This window comes from Branchiostoma lanceolatum, chromosome 17 (genome assembly GCF_035083965.1).
Source record: "Branchiostoma lanceolatum isolate klBraLanc5 chromosome 17, klBraLanc5.hap2, whole genome shotgun sequence".
Lineage (NCBI taxonomy): Eukaryota > Metazoa > Chordata > Leptocardii > Amphioxiformes > Branchiostomatidae > Branchiostoma > Branchiostoma lanceolatum.
Window position 1 is genome coordinate 3,272,247 of NC_089738.1, and position 15,804 is coordinate 3,288,050.

The 15,804-nt window shown below is 51.8% G+C and overlaps 1 protein-coding gene across 1 annotated transcript; it reads right to left on the reverse strand.

Annotated features, from left to right (window-relative positions):
- Nucleotides 1-9,068: 9,068 nt before the first annotated feature.
- On the reverse strand, nucleotides 9,069-15,094 carry LOC136423301 (uncharacterized). The gene is made up of 2 exons (XM_066411426.1): nucleotides 12,110-15,094; nucleotides 9,069-11,645 (listed from the first exon to the last, which is right to left on the reverse strand). The coding sequence occupies exons 1-2, from the start codon at nucleotides 15,092-15,094 to the stop codon at nucleotides 9,069-9,071; spliced, it is 5,562 nt and encodes a 1,853-aa protein (XP_066267523.1).
- Nucleotides 15,095-15,804: the final 710 nt, after the last annotated feature.

Genomic DNA, 15,804 nt, shown 5'->3' on the forward strand with positions numbered 1-15,804 from the left:
ACTGGTTGCCGCAGGCATCACTTTTGATTTCTTGTCTGAGGCCGAAATACCAATTTTGATTTTTTTTCCAAAAGCATGCTATAAGTATATTGGCCATTGGCGACAGATGGTACGGCCTATGTACTTATAGCATGCTTTTGGGAAAAAAATTGAAATTGGTATTTCGGCCTCAGACATGAAATCAAAAGTAATGCCTACGGCAACCGGTGGTCCAAGGCTGTTTGCCGTGATTGGGCCCGACCGGACTCGACGTTCCTTGACGTCACAGTTCGAACGAGATAGAACGAGATTCAACCTGATTTGGCCGTACAATGTCCTTGTTTGGACTACGGTATGGCCAAATCTCGTTCTATCGCGTTCGAACTGTGACGTAAAGGAACGTCGAGTCCGGTCGGGCCCAATCACGGTAAATAGCCTGAGACCACTGGTTGCCGCAGGCATCACTTTTGATTTCTTGTCTGAGGCCGAAATACCAATTTTGATTTTTTTTCCAAAAGCATGCTATAAGTATATTGGCCATAGGCGACAGATGCTACGGCCTATGTACTTATAGCATGCTTTTGGGAAAAAAATTGAAATTGGTATTTCGGCCTCAGACATGAAATCAAAAGTAATGCCTACGGCAACCGGTGGTCCAAGGCTGTTTGCCGTGATTGGGCCCGACCGGACTGGACGTTCCTTGACGTCACAGTTCGAACGAGATAGAACGAGATTCAACCTGATTTGGCCGTACAATGTCCTTGTTTGGACTACGGTATGGCCAAATCTCGTTCTATCGCGTTCGAACTGTGACGTAAAGGAACGTCGAGTCCGGTCGGGCCCAATCACGGTAAATAGCCTGAGACCACTGGTTGCCGCAGGCATCACTTTTGATTTCTTGTCTGAGGCCGAAATACCAATTTTGATTTTTTTTCCAAAAGCATGCTATAAGTATATTGGCCAAAGGCGACAGATGCTACGGCCTATGTACTTATAGCATGCTTTTGGGAAAAAAATAGAAATTGGTATTTCGGCCTCAGACATGAAATCAAAAGTAATGCCTACGGCAACCGGTGGTCCAAGGCTGTTTACCGTGATTGGGCCCGACCGGACTGGACGTTCCTTGACGTCACAGTTCGAACGAGATAGAACGAGATTCAACCTGATTTGGCCGTACAATGTCCTTGTTTGGACTACGGTATGGCCAAATCTCGTTCTATCGCGTTCGAACTGTGACGTAAAGGAACGTCGAGTCCGGTCGGGCCCAATCACGGTAAATAGCCTGAGACCACTGGTTGCCGCAGGCATCACTTTTGATTTCTTGTCTGAGGCCGAAATACCAATTTTAATTTTTTTTCCAAAAGCATGCTATAAGTATATTGGCCGTAGGCGATAGATGCTACGGCCTATGTACTTATAGCATGCTTTTGGGAAAAAAATTAAAATTGGTATTTCGGCCTCAGACAAGAAATCAAAAGTAATGCCTACGGCAACCGGTGGTCCAAGGCTGTTTGCCGTGATTGGGCCCGACCGGACTGGACGTTCCTTGACGTCACAGTTCGAACGAGATAGAACGAGATTCAACCTGATTTGGCCATACAATGTCCTTGTTTGGACTACGGTATGGCCAAATCTCGTTCTATCGCGTTCGAACTGTGACGTAAAGGAACGTCGAGTCCGGTCGGGCCCAATCACGGTAAATAGCCTGAGACCACTGGTTGCCGCAGGCATCACTTTTGATTTCTTGTCTGAGGCCGAAATACCAATTTTAATTTTTTTTCCAAAAGCATGCTATAAGTATATTGGCCGTAGGCGATAGATGCTACGGCCTATGTACTTATAGCATGCTTTTGGGAAAAAAATTAAAATTGGTATTTCGGCCTCAGACAAGAAATCAAAAGTAATGCCTACGGCAACCGGTGGTCCAAGGCTGTTTGCCGTGATTGGGCCCGACCGGACTCGACGTTCCTTGACGTCACAGTTCGAACGAGATAGAACGAGATTCAACCTGATTTGGCCGTACAATGTCCTTGTTTGGACTACGGTATGGCCAAATCTCGTTCTATCGCGTTCGAACTGTGACGTAAAGGAACGTCGAGTCCGGTCGGGCCCAATCACGGTAAATAGCCTGAGACCACTGGTTGCCGTAGGCATCACTTTTGATTTCTTGTCTGAGGCCGAAATACCAATTTTGATTTTTTTTTCCAAAAGCATGCTATAAGTATATTGGCCATAGGCGACAGATGCTACGGCCTATGTACTTATAGCATGCTTTTGGGAAAAAAATTGAAATTGGTATTTCGGCCTCAGACATGAAATCAAAAGTAATGCCTACGGCAACCGGTGGTCCAAGGCTGTTTGCCGTGATTGGGCCCGACCGGACTCGACGTTCCTTGACGTCACAGTTCGAACGAGATAGAACGAGATTCAACCTGATTTGGCCGTACAATGTCCTTGTTTGGACTACGGTATGGCCAAATCTCGTTCTATCGCGTTCGAACTGTGACGTAAAGGAACGTCGAGTCCGGTCGGGCCCAATCACGGTAAATAGCCTGAGACCACTGGTTGCCGTAGGCATCACTTTTGATTTCTTGTCTGAGGCCGAAATACCAATTTTGATTTTTTTTCCAAAAGCATGCTATAAGTATATTGGCCATAGGCGACAGATGCTACGGCCTATGTACTTATAGCATGCTTTTGGGAAAAAAAATGGAATTGGTATTTCGGCCTCAGACATGAAATCAAAAGTAATGCCTACGGCAACCGGTGGTCCAAGCTGTTTTCCGTGATTGGGCCCGACCGGACTCGACGTTCCTTGACGTCACAGTTCGAACGAGATAGAACGAGATTCAACCTGATTTGGCCGTACAATGTCCTTGTTTGGACTACGGTATGGCCAAATCTCGTTCTATCGCGTTCGAACTGTGACGTAAAGGAACGTCGAGTCCGGTCGGGCCCAATCACGGTAAATAGCCTGAGACCACTGGTTGCCGCAGGCATCACTTTTGATTTCTTGTCTGAGGCCGAAATACCAATTTTGATTTTTTTTCCAAAAGCATGCTATAAGTATATTGGCCGTAGGCGACAGATGCTACGGCCTATGTACTTATAGCATGCTTTTGGGAAAAAAATTGAAATTGGTATTTCGGCCTCAGACATGAAATCAAAAGTAATGCCTACGGCAACCGGTGGTCCAAGGCTGTTTGCCGTGATTGGGCCCGACCGGACTCGACGTTCCTTGACGTCACAGTTCGAACGAGATAGAACGAGATTCAACCTGATTTGGCCGTACAATGTCCTTGTTTGGACTACGGTATGGCCAAATCTCGTTCTATCGCGTTCGAACTGTGACGTAAAGGAACGTCGAGTCCGGTCGGGCCCAATCACGGTAAATAGCCTGAGACCACTGGTTGCCGTAGGCATCACTTTTGATTTCTTGTCTGAGGCCGAAATACCAATTTTGATTTTTTTTTCCAAAAGCATGCTATAAGTATATTGGCCATAGGCGACAGATGCTACGGCCTATGTACTTATAGCATGCTTTTGGGAAAAAAATTGAAATTGGTATTTCGGCCTCAGACATGAAATCAAAAATAATGCCTACGGCAACCGGTGGTCCAAGGCTGTTTGCCGTGATTGGGCCCGACCGGACTGGACGTTCCTTGACGTCACAGTTCGAACGAGATAGAACGAGATTCAACCTGATTTGGCCGTACAATGTCCTTGTTTGGACTACGGTATGGCCAAATCTCGTTCTATCGCGTTCGAACTGTGACGTAAAGGAACGTCGAGTCCGGTCGGGCCCAATCACGGTAAATAGCCTGAGACCACTGGTTGCCGCAGGCATCACTTTTGATTTCTTGTCTGAGGCCGAAATACCAATTTTGATTTTTTTTCCAAAAGCATGCTATAAGTATATTGGCCATAGGCGACAGATGCTACGGCCTATGTACTTATAGCATGCTTTTGGGAAAAAAAATGGAATTGGTATTTCGGCCTCAGACATGAAATCAAAAGTAATGCCTACGGCAACCGGTGGTCCAAGGCTGTTTTCCGTGATTGGGCCCGACCGGACTCGACGTTCCTTGACGTCACAGTTCGAACGAGATAGAACGAGATTCAACCTGATTTGGCCGTACAATGTCCTTGTTTGGACTACGGTATGGCCAAATCTCGTTCTATCGCGTTCGAACTGTGACGTAAAGGAACGTCGAGTCCGGTCGGGCCCAATCACGGTAAATAGCCTGAGACCACTGGTTGCCGCAGGCATCACTTTTGATTTCTTGTCTGAGGCCGAAATACCAATTTTGATTTTTTTTCCAAAAGCATGCTATAAGTATATTGGCCGTAGGCGACAGATGCTACGGCCTATGTACTTATAGCATGCTTTTGGGAAAAAAATTGAAATTGGTATTTCGGCCTCAGACATGAAATCAAAAGTAATGCCTACGGCAACCGGTGGTCCAAGGCTGTTTGCCGTGATTGGGCCCGACCGGACTGGACGTTCCTTGACGTCACAGTTCGAACGAGATAGAACGAGATTCAACCTGATTTGGCCGTACAATGTCCTTGTTTGGACTACGGTATGGTCAAATCTCGTTCTATCTCGTTCGAACTGTGACGTCAAGGAACGTCCAGTCCGGTCGGGCCCAATCACGGCAAACAGTCTGAGACCACTGGTTGCCGCAGGCATCACTTTTGATTTCTTGTCTGAGGCCGAAATACCAATTTTTTTTTTTTTCCAAAAGCATGCTATAAGTATATTGGCCGTAGACGATAGATGCTACGGCCTATGTACTTATAGCATGCTTTTGGGAAAAAAATTAAAATTGGTATTTCGGCCTCAGACAAGAAATCAAAAGTAATGCCTACGGCAACCGGTGGTCCAAGGCTGTTTGCCGTGATTGGGCCCGACCGGACTCGACGTTCCTTGACGTCACAGTTCGAACGAGATAGAACGAGATTCAACCTGATTTGGCCGTACAATGTCCTTGTTTGGACTACGGTATGGCCAAATCTCGTTCTATCGCGTTCGAACTGTGACGTAAAGGAACGTCGAGTCCGGTCGGGCCCAATCACGGTAAAAAGCCTGAGACCACTGGTTGCCGCAGGCATCACTTTTGATTTCTTGTCTGAGGCCGAAATACCAATTTTAATTTTTTTTCCAAAAGCATGCTATAAGTATATTGGCCGTAGGCGATAGATGCTACGGCCTATGTACTTATAGCATGCTTTTGGGAAAAAAATTAAAATTGGTATTTCGGCCTCAGACAAGAAATCAAAAGTAATGCCTACGGCAACCGGTGGTCCAAGGCTGTTTGCCGTGATTGGGCCCGACCGGACTCGACGTTCCTTGACGTCACAGTTCGAACGAGATAGAACGAGATTCAACCTGATTTGGCCGTACAATTAGTCTCCAAGCAGACCTACGGGTTGGCAAAGACCGTATCCAACAGGCAGAAGGAGTTTTCATAGCCAACCCAAGGTCTGCTACAACTCAAACAGGGCGGAGCATTTCTATTCAATAAAGGTGCCGCTGCCCCTCCTCGTTGTAATGCTAACAGCCGTACGAATGTCCGGGGTACTAATCTTTTTATGACCAAGCCCAGTCACCCGCGCACGTCCCAGTGCGAGGTTCGCGCCTTGGTTGAGCCTAGTAAAAAGCTCTCACAATAGCAGTTTCTTTCACCCATCGGCGATGTTTGTGGCATCATGGAAAACCGTTCTTACAAAAACATTCGTAGACAATGTTTATTGTTTCGGGTTCAAGCCACTATTACTAGAGATTAACTGCAAGATTCCACGTGACCACATGGCGGGAATTGCCCTTACAGTTCCGACGTAACTGGTCAAAATTGATCGCATTTTGTGACGATTGAAGCAGTTTTGGTAGCGATCTTCGTAACAGATTGATTTTGAAAAAGAGACCAAGTCTTTTCTGTTGGCAACATTTAGTTTATTTTTCCTGGGAAGTTTAATTTTCGCGGTACAGCTCTGCCCAAGTGAACGGCCTCTCAGTCGCGGCCTGGAGGTGTCAGCCCGGCATGGCGCCGCACGCCCGTGCGGACAGAGAGTAATAAACTCACTTACAGAAGCACAGTTTGATTAGGTAACAATTAGATGTTAATAGCCTTTGTTCAGACCGACTTGTTCCAGACCTTAGATTGCACTATAAGCTCCTTCTTTCTTCCAGCTGGATACGGTCTTTGCAATCTATTGGGTCTGGTTGGAGACTACGTACAATGTCCTTGTTTGGACTACGGTATGGCCAAATCTCGTTCTATCGCGTTCGAACTGTGACGTAAAGGAACGTCGAGTCCGGTCGGGCCCAATCACGGTAAATAGCCTGAGACCACTGGTTGCCGCAGGCATCACTTTTGATTTATTGTCTGAGGCCGAAATACCAATTTTGATTTTTTTTCCAAAAGCATGCTATAAGTATATTGGCCATAGGCGACAGATGCTACGGCCTATGTACTTATAGCATGCTTTTGGGGAAAAAATTGAAATTGGTATTTCGGCCTCAGACATGAAATCAAAAGTAATGCCTACGGCAACCGGTGGTCCAAGGCTGTTTGCCGTGATTGGGCCCGACCGGACTGGACGTTCCTTGACGTCACAGTTCGAACGAGATAGAACGAGATTCAACCTGATTTGGCCGTACAATGTCCTTGTTTGGACTACGGTATGGCCAAATCTCGTTCTATCGCGTTCGAACTGTGACGTAAAGGAACGTCGAGTCCGGTCGGGCCCAATCACGGTAAATAGCCTGAGACCACTGGTTGCCGCAGGCATCACTTTTGATTTCTTGTCTGAGGCCGAAATACCAATTTTAATTTTTTTTCCAAAAGCATGCTATAAGTATATTGGCCGTAGGCGATAGATGCTACGGCCTATGTACTTATAGCATGCTTTTGGGAAAAAAATTAAAATTGGTATTTCGGCCTCAGACAAGAAATCAAAAGTAATGCCTACGGCAACCGGTGGTCCAAGGCTGTTTGCCGTGATTGGGCCCGACCGGACTCGACGTTCCTTGACGTCACAGTTCGAACGAGATAGAACGAGATTCAACCTGATTTGGCCGTACAATGTCCTTGTTTGGACTACGGTATGGCCAAATCTCGTTCTATCGCGTTCGAACTGTGACGTAAAGGAACGTCGAGTCCGGTCGGGCCCAATCACGGTAAATAGCCTGAGACCACTGGTTGCCGTAGGCATCACTTTTGATTTCTTGTCTGAGGCCGAAATACCAATTTTGATTTTTTTTCCAAAAGCATGCTATAAGTATATTGGCCATAGGCGACAGATGCTACGGCCTATGTACTTATAGCATGCTTTTGGGAAAAAAATTGAAATTGGTATTTCGGCCTCAGACATGAAATCAAAAGTAATGCCTACGGCAACCGGTGGTCCAAGGCTGTTTGCCGTGATTGGGCCCGACCGGACTGGACGTTCCTTGACGTCACAGTTCGAACGAGATAGAACGAGATTCAACCTGATTTGGCCGTACAATGTCCTTGTTTGGACTACGGTATGGCCAAATCTCGTTCTATCGCGTTCGAACTGTGACGTAAAGGAACGTCGAGTCCGGTCGGGCCCAATCACGGTAAATAGCCTGAGACCACTGGTTGCCGCAGGCATCACTTTTGATTTCTTGTCTGAGGCCGAAATACCAATTTTAATTTTTTTTCCAAAAGCATGCTATAAGTATATTGGCCGTAGGCGATAGATGCTACGGCCTATGTACTTATAGCATGCTTTTGGGAAAAAAAATTAAAATTGGTATTTCGGCCTCAGACAAGAAATCAAAAGTAATGCCTACGGCAACCGGTGGTCCAAGGCTGTTTGCCGTGATTGGGCCCGACCGGACTCGACGTTCCTTGACGTCACAGTTCGAACGAGATAGAACGAGATTCAACCTGATTTGGCCGTACAATGTCCTTGTTTGGACTACGGTATGGCCAAATCTCGTTCTATCGCGTTCGAACTGTGACGTAAAGGAACGTCGAGTCCGGTCGGGCCCAATCACGGTAAATAGCCTGAGACCACTGGTTGCCGTAGGCATCACTTTTGATTTCTTGTCTGAGGCCGAAATACCAATTTTGATTTTTTTTCCAAAAGCATGCTATAAGTATATTGGCCATAGGCGACAGATGCTACGGCCTATGTACTTATAGCATGCTTTTGGGAAAAAAATTGAAATTGGTATTTCGGCCTCAGACATGAAATCAAAAGTAATGCCTACGGCAACCGGTGGTCCAAGGCTGTTTGCCGTGATTGGGCCCGACCGGACTCGACGTTCCTTGACGTCACAGTTCGAACGAGATAGAACGAGATTCAACCTGATTTGGCCGTACAATGTCCTTGTTTGGACTACGGTATGGCCAAATCTCGTTCTATCGCGTTCGAACTGTGACGTAAAGGAACGTCGAGTCCGGTCGGGCCCAATCACGGTAAATTGTTATGTAGTGATAACAAGGCTAAGAGAGGCACAGCCGCACACACGGAGATGGACTTCAGACTGACTCCGGACCGCATGGTCGGAGGTTTATTAACCAGGGACAGTGCCCTTACTCGTCCCAGATGTCAATTGTGTCATCCCCCCATATTTGGTGAATACTACACTGGCCCTCCCCTAATCTGGAGGCGTCCCGACTCCACAGTTTAATGAGAGGGAGCCGGCGGACATGGCGGAGGCGATAGCCACGGGTTGGCTGAACGAAAGAGCAACAATAACAATAACAACCGGGCAATGGGAGGTCACACGTGGGTGCAAAATACATGGAAAATAAACAATAGGCACCTAACAAACAATGCAAAAGAATAAGGTCGCTATTACAAGAGCGGTAGTACAAAACTACAATATCGTACATTCCATACACTAACACATGTATATAGAAGTAGTGTCCTTCATGAACACAACATGGCAACGGCGGTACAAGCTCAATATTACAAGTTTCTTACATGGAAGCAACAAAAATACAAAATAATAAAAGAAAATGGTAGGGTACAAATGGCCATACAATTCATGTGTCGTCCGATCATTATGCATTTGAGAAATCTAGTGTCTTTTGGCGGAATTGAGTTCATTAATTATAGTCCAAGTCCATAAAGAGGGTAGGGGGTCTGCTGATGCGGCCGGATCGCGTTCTGACGGCTGGTGCGGGAACGGCTGGCAGCTGGACAGGAACGGGAGCGGGAGGTGGAGGGTCGGGCTGGGCGGCAGGTAGATCAGGTGGGCGGAGGTGATGTTGCTGCAGGAAGCCTGCGAAGCCAAGGTGTCCTGCGTCGGGTAGACGACGTCTGTTGTCGGGTGCGGCAGCGGGTGGTGCTGGCAGGAGTCGGCGGGTAGGAGCGATGTACGGCTTTAGTCTGTTGTGATGGACTACTTGTTGGCGCTGGCGACCGGTGTCATGTTGTATACGATACAGGATGGGCGCTGGCTCACCGGGTGGTAGGGTGGCAATGACCGTGAACGGTCCAGTCCAAGGCAGACGTAGTTTGTAGAGTGCGGAAGGTGGATGGTGAAGCCAGACGCGATCGCCGACTCTGTACTGGTGGTAGTTGACACGGGGGGCTTGTTGTTGGTCTTGTGTCTGATGGGACTGGGCGATGGCGTCGCGGACTGACGTGATGGCTGTTGTCAGGTCGGCCAGGTGAGCTGTCGTGGCAGGTAGCTGACAGGCGACGTCCACTGGTAGGCGGGCTTCTCGGCCGTGGACAAGGTAGAATGGAGAGCGCTTGGTGGTGGTGTGGAGGCTGGTGTTGTAGGCCAGGGCGACGTGGGGTAGGATTCTGTCCCAGTCGTTCTCGCGCCCTGCTAAACACTTCGCAAGTATGTCTTTCATCGTCCGGTTAAATCGCTCGACTTGGCCGTCGCCCTGTGGGTGGTAGGGCGATGTGCGCGACTTACGAATTCCAAGTCGGGTGCAGAGTTCGGAGATGAGGTGGGATTCATACTGTGGCCCCTGGTCGGAATGGAGTAGATCAGGTACGCCGTGTTGGCCTATGAAATCGCGGAATAGTTTGTCCGCGACGGTGGCGGCGTCCTGTCTGGGGATGGCGTACAGATTAACGTATTTGGTAAAAATGTCCGACACCACCAGGACGTACTTGTTGCCGGCCGTCGATAGAGGCATGTACGTTATATCGGTGGCGACAGTCTCGAATGGACGGGTTGCAACGATGTGACGGAATGGAGCTCGCGGTGTCGGCACGGGTGGGCGGCGCTGCTGGCAGGAGGCACATTCACGACAATAACGAGCGACGTCCAACGTCATACCGGGCCAGTAGAACCTGTCCCGTGCGCGGCGCAGGGTGCGGGCAGGACCGAAGTGTCCGGTTGTGGTGTCGTCGTGGAGCGATGGTAGCACGCGATCGGCCAGGGCGCGGGGCAACACTAGTTGTGGTGCGGCTGTCGGTGGTAAGTCCGTGGGTTGGCGGTATAGCAGATCGTCCTTAAGAAACAGCGAGTCGAACTCGTGGTGGTAGGCGAGAAGGTCACGGCGCCTGTCTCGTGCTGCGAGGACTGGAGGTTGACCTGCGCCGTCCTGGAGCCAACGACGAACTTCGCGGAGGGTGGTGTCGTTTAGTTGCGCCTCCAGGAAGTCGATGGCAGGTGTCGTGGCGAGGTGGGTGGAACGAACGTGCGCCGCTGTAGGCTGGTCACCGTAATCACGGTCACGATCGTCGTCAGAGTCTGTCGCTTCCTGAGCTTCCGCGTAGGAAGGCACATCAGGTGCGGGTGCTGCTACATTAAATCCATGGTCTTCACGAGCGTTCACCACCGCCTGAGCTTCCGCGTAGGAAGGCACATCAGGGGCGGGCGTGGAGACTGGAGGGGGCGGAACCTCCGCGCGGCTAGGGGCATCCCGTAGGATGACGTCCTCTGGAGCTGCGTCGGCAGGTGTCGGCGAAGGCGGGCGGCGCGACAGGGCGTCGGCATCATTGTTTATGCATCCAGGGCGATACTGGATGTCGAACTCGTAAGTACTGAGCTCGATGGCCCACCTGGTGCGTCTTTCCTGTGTTATGCCGTCTCCAAGGGGAGTGTCTCTGCATGACAACAGGGGGCGGTGGTCCGTTGATAACTGGAACTGGCGTCCGTACAGGTATGGTCGGAACTGTCGGATGGCCCACACCGCTGCCCAGAACTCGCGATCGTAGGTGCTCCAGCGTCGCTGTGTTTTAGAGAGAGTTTTACTGGCGTACGCTACGACGCACCGGGTGGTGCCGTGGTCCTGCGTCAGGACGGCGCCAATGTCGAAGGTGGACGCGTCGGTAGCCAGGTAGAACTCTCTGCTAAAGTCTGGGAACGCGAGTAGGGGTGGGCTGGTTAGCTGCGTCTTCAGGTGTTCGAAGGCGGTTTGGCAGGCTGGTGTCCATTTGAAACGGTGGTTCTTGTCTGTCAGCCTCACCAGGGGTTCAGCTACAGTTGCAAATCCTGGCACGAATTTGCGGTAGAAGGAGGCAAGTCCGAGGAAAGACCTCGCGTCCTTCTGGCATGTTGGTGTAGGCCAGTCTCGGACCCTGCATGTATTCGCGGGGTCAGGCGCGACACCGTGTCTGGACACCACATGGCCGAGAAATGTCACTTCCTGCTGGGCGAAGCGGCACTTTGCCGGGTTGAGCTTCAGACCGGCCCGTCGGAATCGTGTAAACACCTCCTGTAGTGCATGAAGATGGTCATCAAATGTCCGGGTGAATACCACGCTATCGTCGAGGTAGGCGAGACAGACGTCCCAACCTACGCCGGCTAGACAAAGTTGAACTAGACGTTGAAATGTGGCCCCACTGTTCATCAAACCAAACGGAAGTCGTTTGAACTGCCATAAATTGTCTGATGTAATAAACGCAGTCTTGTGGCGGTCGTCTGGGTGGACTGGTACCTGCCAGTAAGCACTTCTCATGTCTAAAGTACTGAAATAGCACGAGCCGGCCATAGCGTCAAGTGTGTCGTCGATGCGCGGCAGGGGGTGGGCGTCGGGGACTGTGACGGCGTTCAGCTTACGGTAATCGACGCAGAAACGAGGACTGCCGTCCTTCTTGGTGACGATTACGACGGGGGAAGCCCACGGGCTCGTGCTGGGCTCGATGACGTCATGGTCGAGCATCTCGGCAATTTGGTTACGTAAGACCTCTCGGTGTGGTGGTAGGGCGATGTGCGCGACTTACGAATTCCAAGTCGGGTGCAGAGTTCGGAGATGAGGTGGGATTCATACTGTGGCCCCTGGTCGGAATGGAGTAGATCAGGTACGCCGTGTTGGCCTATGAAATCGCGGAATAGTTTGTCCGCGACGGTGGCGGCGTCCTGTCTGGGGATGGCGTACAGATTAACGTATTTGGTAAAAATGTCCGACACCACCAGGACGTACTTGTTGCCGGCCGTCGATAGAGGCATGTACGTTATATCGGTGGCGACAGTCTCGAATGGACGGGTTGCAACGATGTGACGGAATGGAGCTCGCGGTGTCGGCACGGGTGGGCGGCGCTGCTGGCAGGAGGCACATTCACGACAATAACGAGCGACGTCCAACGTCATACCGGGCCAGTAGAACCTGTCCCGTGCGCGGCGCAGGGTGCGGGCAGGACCGAAGTGTCCGGTTGTGGTGTCGTCGTGGAGCGATGGTAGCACGCGATCGGCCAGGGCGCGGGGCAACACTAGTTGTGGTGCGGCTGTCGGTGGTAAGTCCGTGGGTTGGCGGTATAGCAGATCGTCCTTAAGAAACAGCGAGTCGAACTCGTGGTGGTAGGCGAGAAGGTCACGGCGCCTGTCTCGTGCTGCGAGGACTGGAGGTTGACCTGCGCCGTCCTGGAGCCAACGACGAACTTCGCGGAGGGTGGTGTCGTTTAGTTGCGCCTCCAGGAAGTCGATGGCAGGTGTCGTGGCGAGGTGGGTGGAACGAACGTGCGCCGCTGTAGGCTGGTCACCGTAATCACGGTCACGATCGTCGTCAGAGTCTGTCGCTTCCTGAGCTTCCGCGTAGGAAGGCACATCAGGTGCGGGTGCTGCTACATTAAATCCATGGTCTTCACGAGCGTTCACCACCGCCTGAGCTTCCGCGTAGGAAGGCACATCAGGGGCGGGCGTGGAGACTGGAGGGGGCGGAACCTCCGCGCGGCTAGGGGCATCCCGTAGGATGACGTCCTCTGGAGCTGCGTCGGCAGGTGTCGGCGAAGGCGGGCGGCGCGACAGGGCGTCGGCATCATTGTTTATGCATCCAGGGCGATACTGGATGTCGAACTCGTAAGTACTGAGCTCGATGGCCCACCTGGTGCGTCTTTCCTGTGTTATGCCGTCTCCAAGGGGAGTGTCTCTGCATGACAACAGGGGGCGGTGGTCCGTTGATAACTGGAACTGGCGTCCGTACAGGTATGGTCGGAACTGTCGGATGGCCCACACCGCTGCCCAGAACTCGCGATCGTAGGTGCTCCAGCGTCGCTGTGTTTTAGAGAGAGTTTTACTGGCGTACGCTACGACGCACCGGGTGGTGCCGTGGTCCTGCGTCAGGACGGCGCCAATGTCGAAGGTGGACGCGTCGGTAGCCAGGTAGAACTCTCTGCTAAAGTCTGGGAACGCGAGTAGGGGTGGGCTGGTTAGCTGCGTCTTCAGGTGTTCGAAGGCGGTTTGGCAGGCTGGTGTCCATTTGAAACGGTGGTTCTTGTCTGTCAGCCTCACCAGGGGTTCAGCTACAGTTGCAAATCCTGGCACGAATTTGCGGTAGAAGGAGGCAAGTCCGAGGAAAGACCTCGCGTCCTTCTGGCATGTTGGTGTAGGCCAGTCTCGGACCCTGCATGTATTCGCGGGGTCAGGCGCGACACCGTGTCTGGACACCACATGGCCGAGAAATGTCACTTCCTGCTGGGCGAAGCGGCACTTTGCCGGGTTGAGCTTCAGACCGGCCCGTCGGAATCGTGTAAACACCTCCTGTAGTGCATGAAGATGGTCATCAAATGTCCGGGTGAATACCACGCTATCGTCGAGGTAGGCGAGACAGACGTCCCAACCTACGCCGGCTAGACAAAGTTGAACTAGACGTTGAAATGTGGCCCCACTGTTCATCAAACCAAACGGAAGTCGTTTGAACTGCCATAAATTGTCTGATGTAATAAACGCAGTCTTGTGGCGGTCGTCTGGGTGGACTGGTACCTGCCAGTAAGCACTTCTCATGTCTAAAGTACTGAAATAGCACGAGCCGGCCATAGCGTCAAGTGTGTCGTCGATGCGCGGCAGGGGGTGGGCGTCGGGGACTGTGACGGCGTTCAGCTTACGGTAATCGACGCAGAAACGAGGACTGCCGTCCTTCTTGGTGACGATTACGACGGGGGAAGCCCACGGGCTCGTGCTGGGCTCGATGACGTCATGGTCGAGCATCTCGGCAATTTGGTTACGTAAGACCTCTCGGCGATGGACGGGCGTGCGATATGGGCGTTGTTTGATTGGGGCGGCGTCGCCGGTGTCTATACGGTGCTGCACTAAATCGGTGCGGCCAAGGTCAAAGGAACCAGTAGAAAAACAATCACGGTTTGCCTCTAAGCAATCTGAAAGTTCTTGCAATTGTGGTTGGGGAAGACCAATGTCGGACAGGTCGATGACTGGTAGAGACGTTTTGGGGACACGTACCTTGGCCTTTTGCGTTGGCGGGACGACGGGTAAGGTGTCGGCGGCGTCTGCGATGGTGTAGGCGGCATCAGGGTCAGAAGTGGCGTGGAATTGTCCAATGTTGATTCTCTCCGGGATTCGGACGGGATGATTGTTTGTGTTGAGGACTTGCACCATGGAACATCCCTGCTGGACATTAGCTACTGTCCGGGCGGTCGCCACTCCATCATAAGTAACGCGACGCGGGTCTCGCTCAAATACACCGACAAAGTCACATGGGGGATCTCCGCGGGATGAAGATAGCCTCACTGGGACTTTGGAGACAGAGTTCGGCGGCAAGATAGTTGTGCGACATACAAAGGCGTCCGACACAGGAGGGGCTAATGGCGGCCGCGACAGCAGGGGGACAGATGAAGATCCTATCTTCGCAGTGCCGGACGTAGGATTAATGGCGATGTTGTGGGAACGGCAGAATGGCCATCCAAGAATAACATCGTTAGTGGACTGCCGCATGACATGAAACAGTTCAACCGCTGAGATGGGACCCAGATGGACATGTGCCTGTAGTGTTCTCACGATCTTAAGTTGGTCGCCATTGACGGAACGGACGGTTGTAGTGGATGTAGTCAATGGCAGATATCGTAGGGTGGGGGAGCGGAGCCGAAAATTGTCACTAATGATGGATATACACGAACCTGTGTCAAGAAGAGCTTGGGTTGGTGCGCCTTGGAGTTCAATGTCAATAAAAGGGGAACAGTCTGGGGTCGGGTTGGGCTGGGGAAAAGCTGGCTGCTGGCGCGCGCAGTCAGCTACTGTCCGTTTCCCTGGGGTGGGGACGGGCAGTCGAAGGCGTAATGGCCGAACCCTCCGCAGTTATGGCATTGCTCGTCTGGTCGGACGGGGCGACGCGGACGTCGTGGCGTACGGCGTCGGTTCTCCGAGCGGGGAGGGTCGTCGTTGCGACGGCCGCTGTCTCGTCGGGCGGGCGGTGGTCCAGGGTCATCTTGGTGGTCACGGGCGCGACGGTCGGGCTGTCGCTGGCTGCCGGCCTGGGACTGGAGAAGGTCGACGACTTCTGACAGTTTCGACGCCAGCGTGGCGACGGTGGCTGTCAGGTCCGGTGTCGGCGCCCTGGTGGAGGTCACCCTGGCCGCGGTGTGGTCGGGCACGGCGTACTGGACGTCACGAGCAGCGGTGTGGCGGGCTTGCTCGCAGATGGCGGC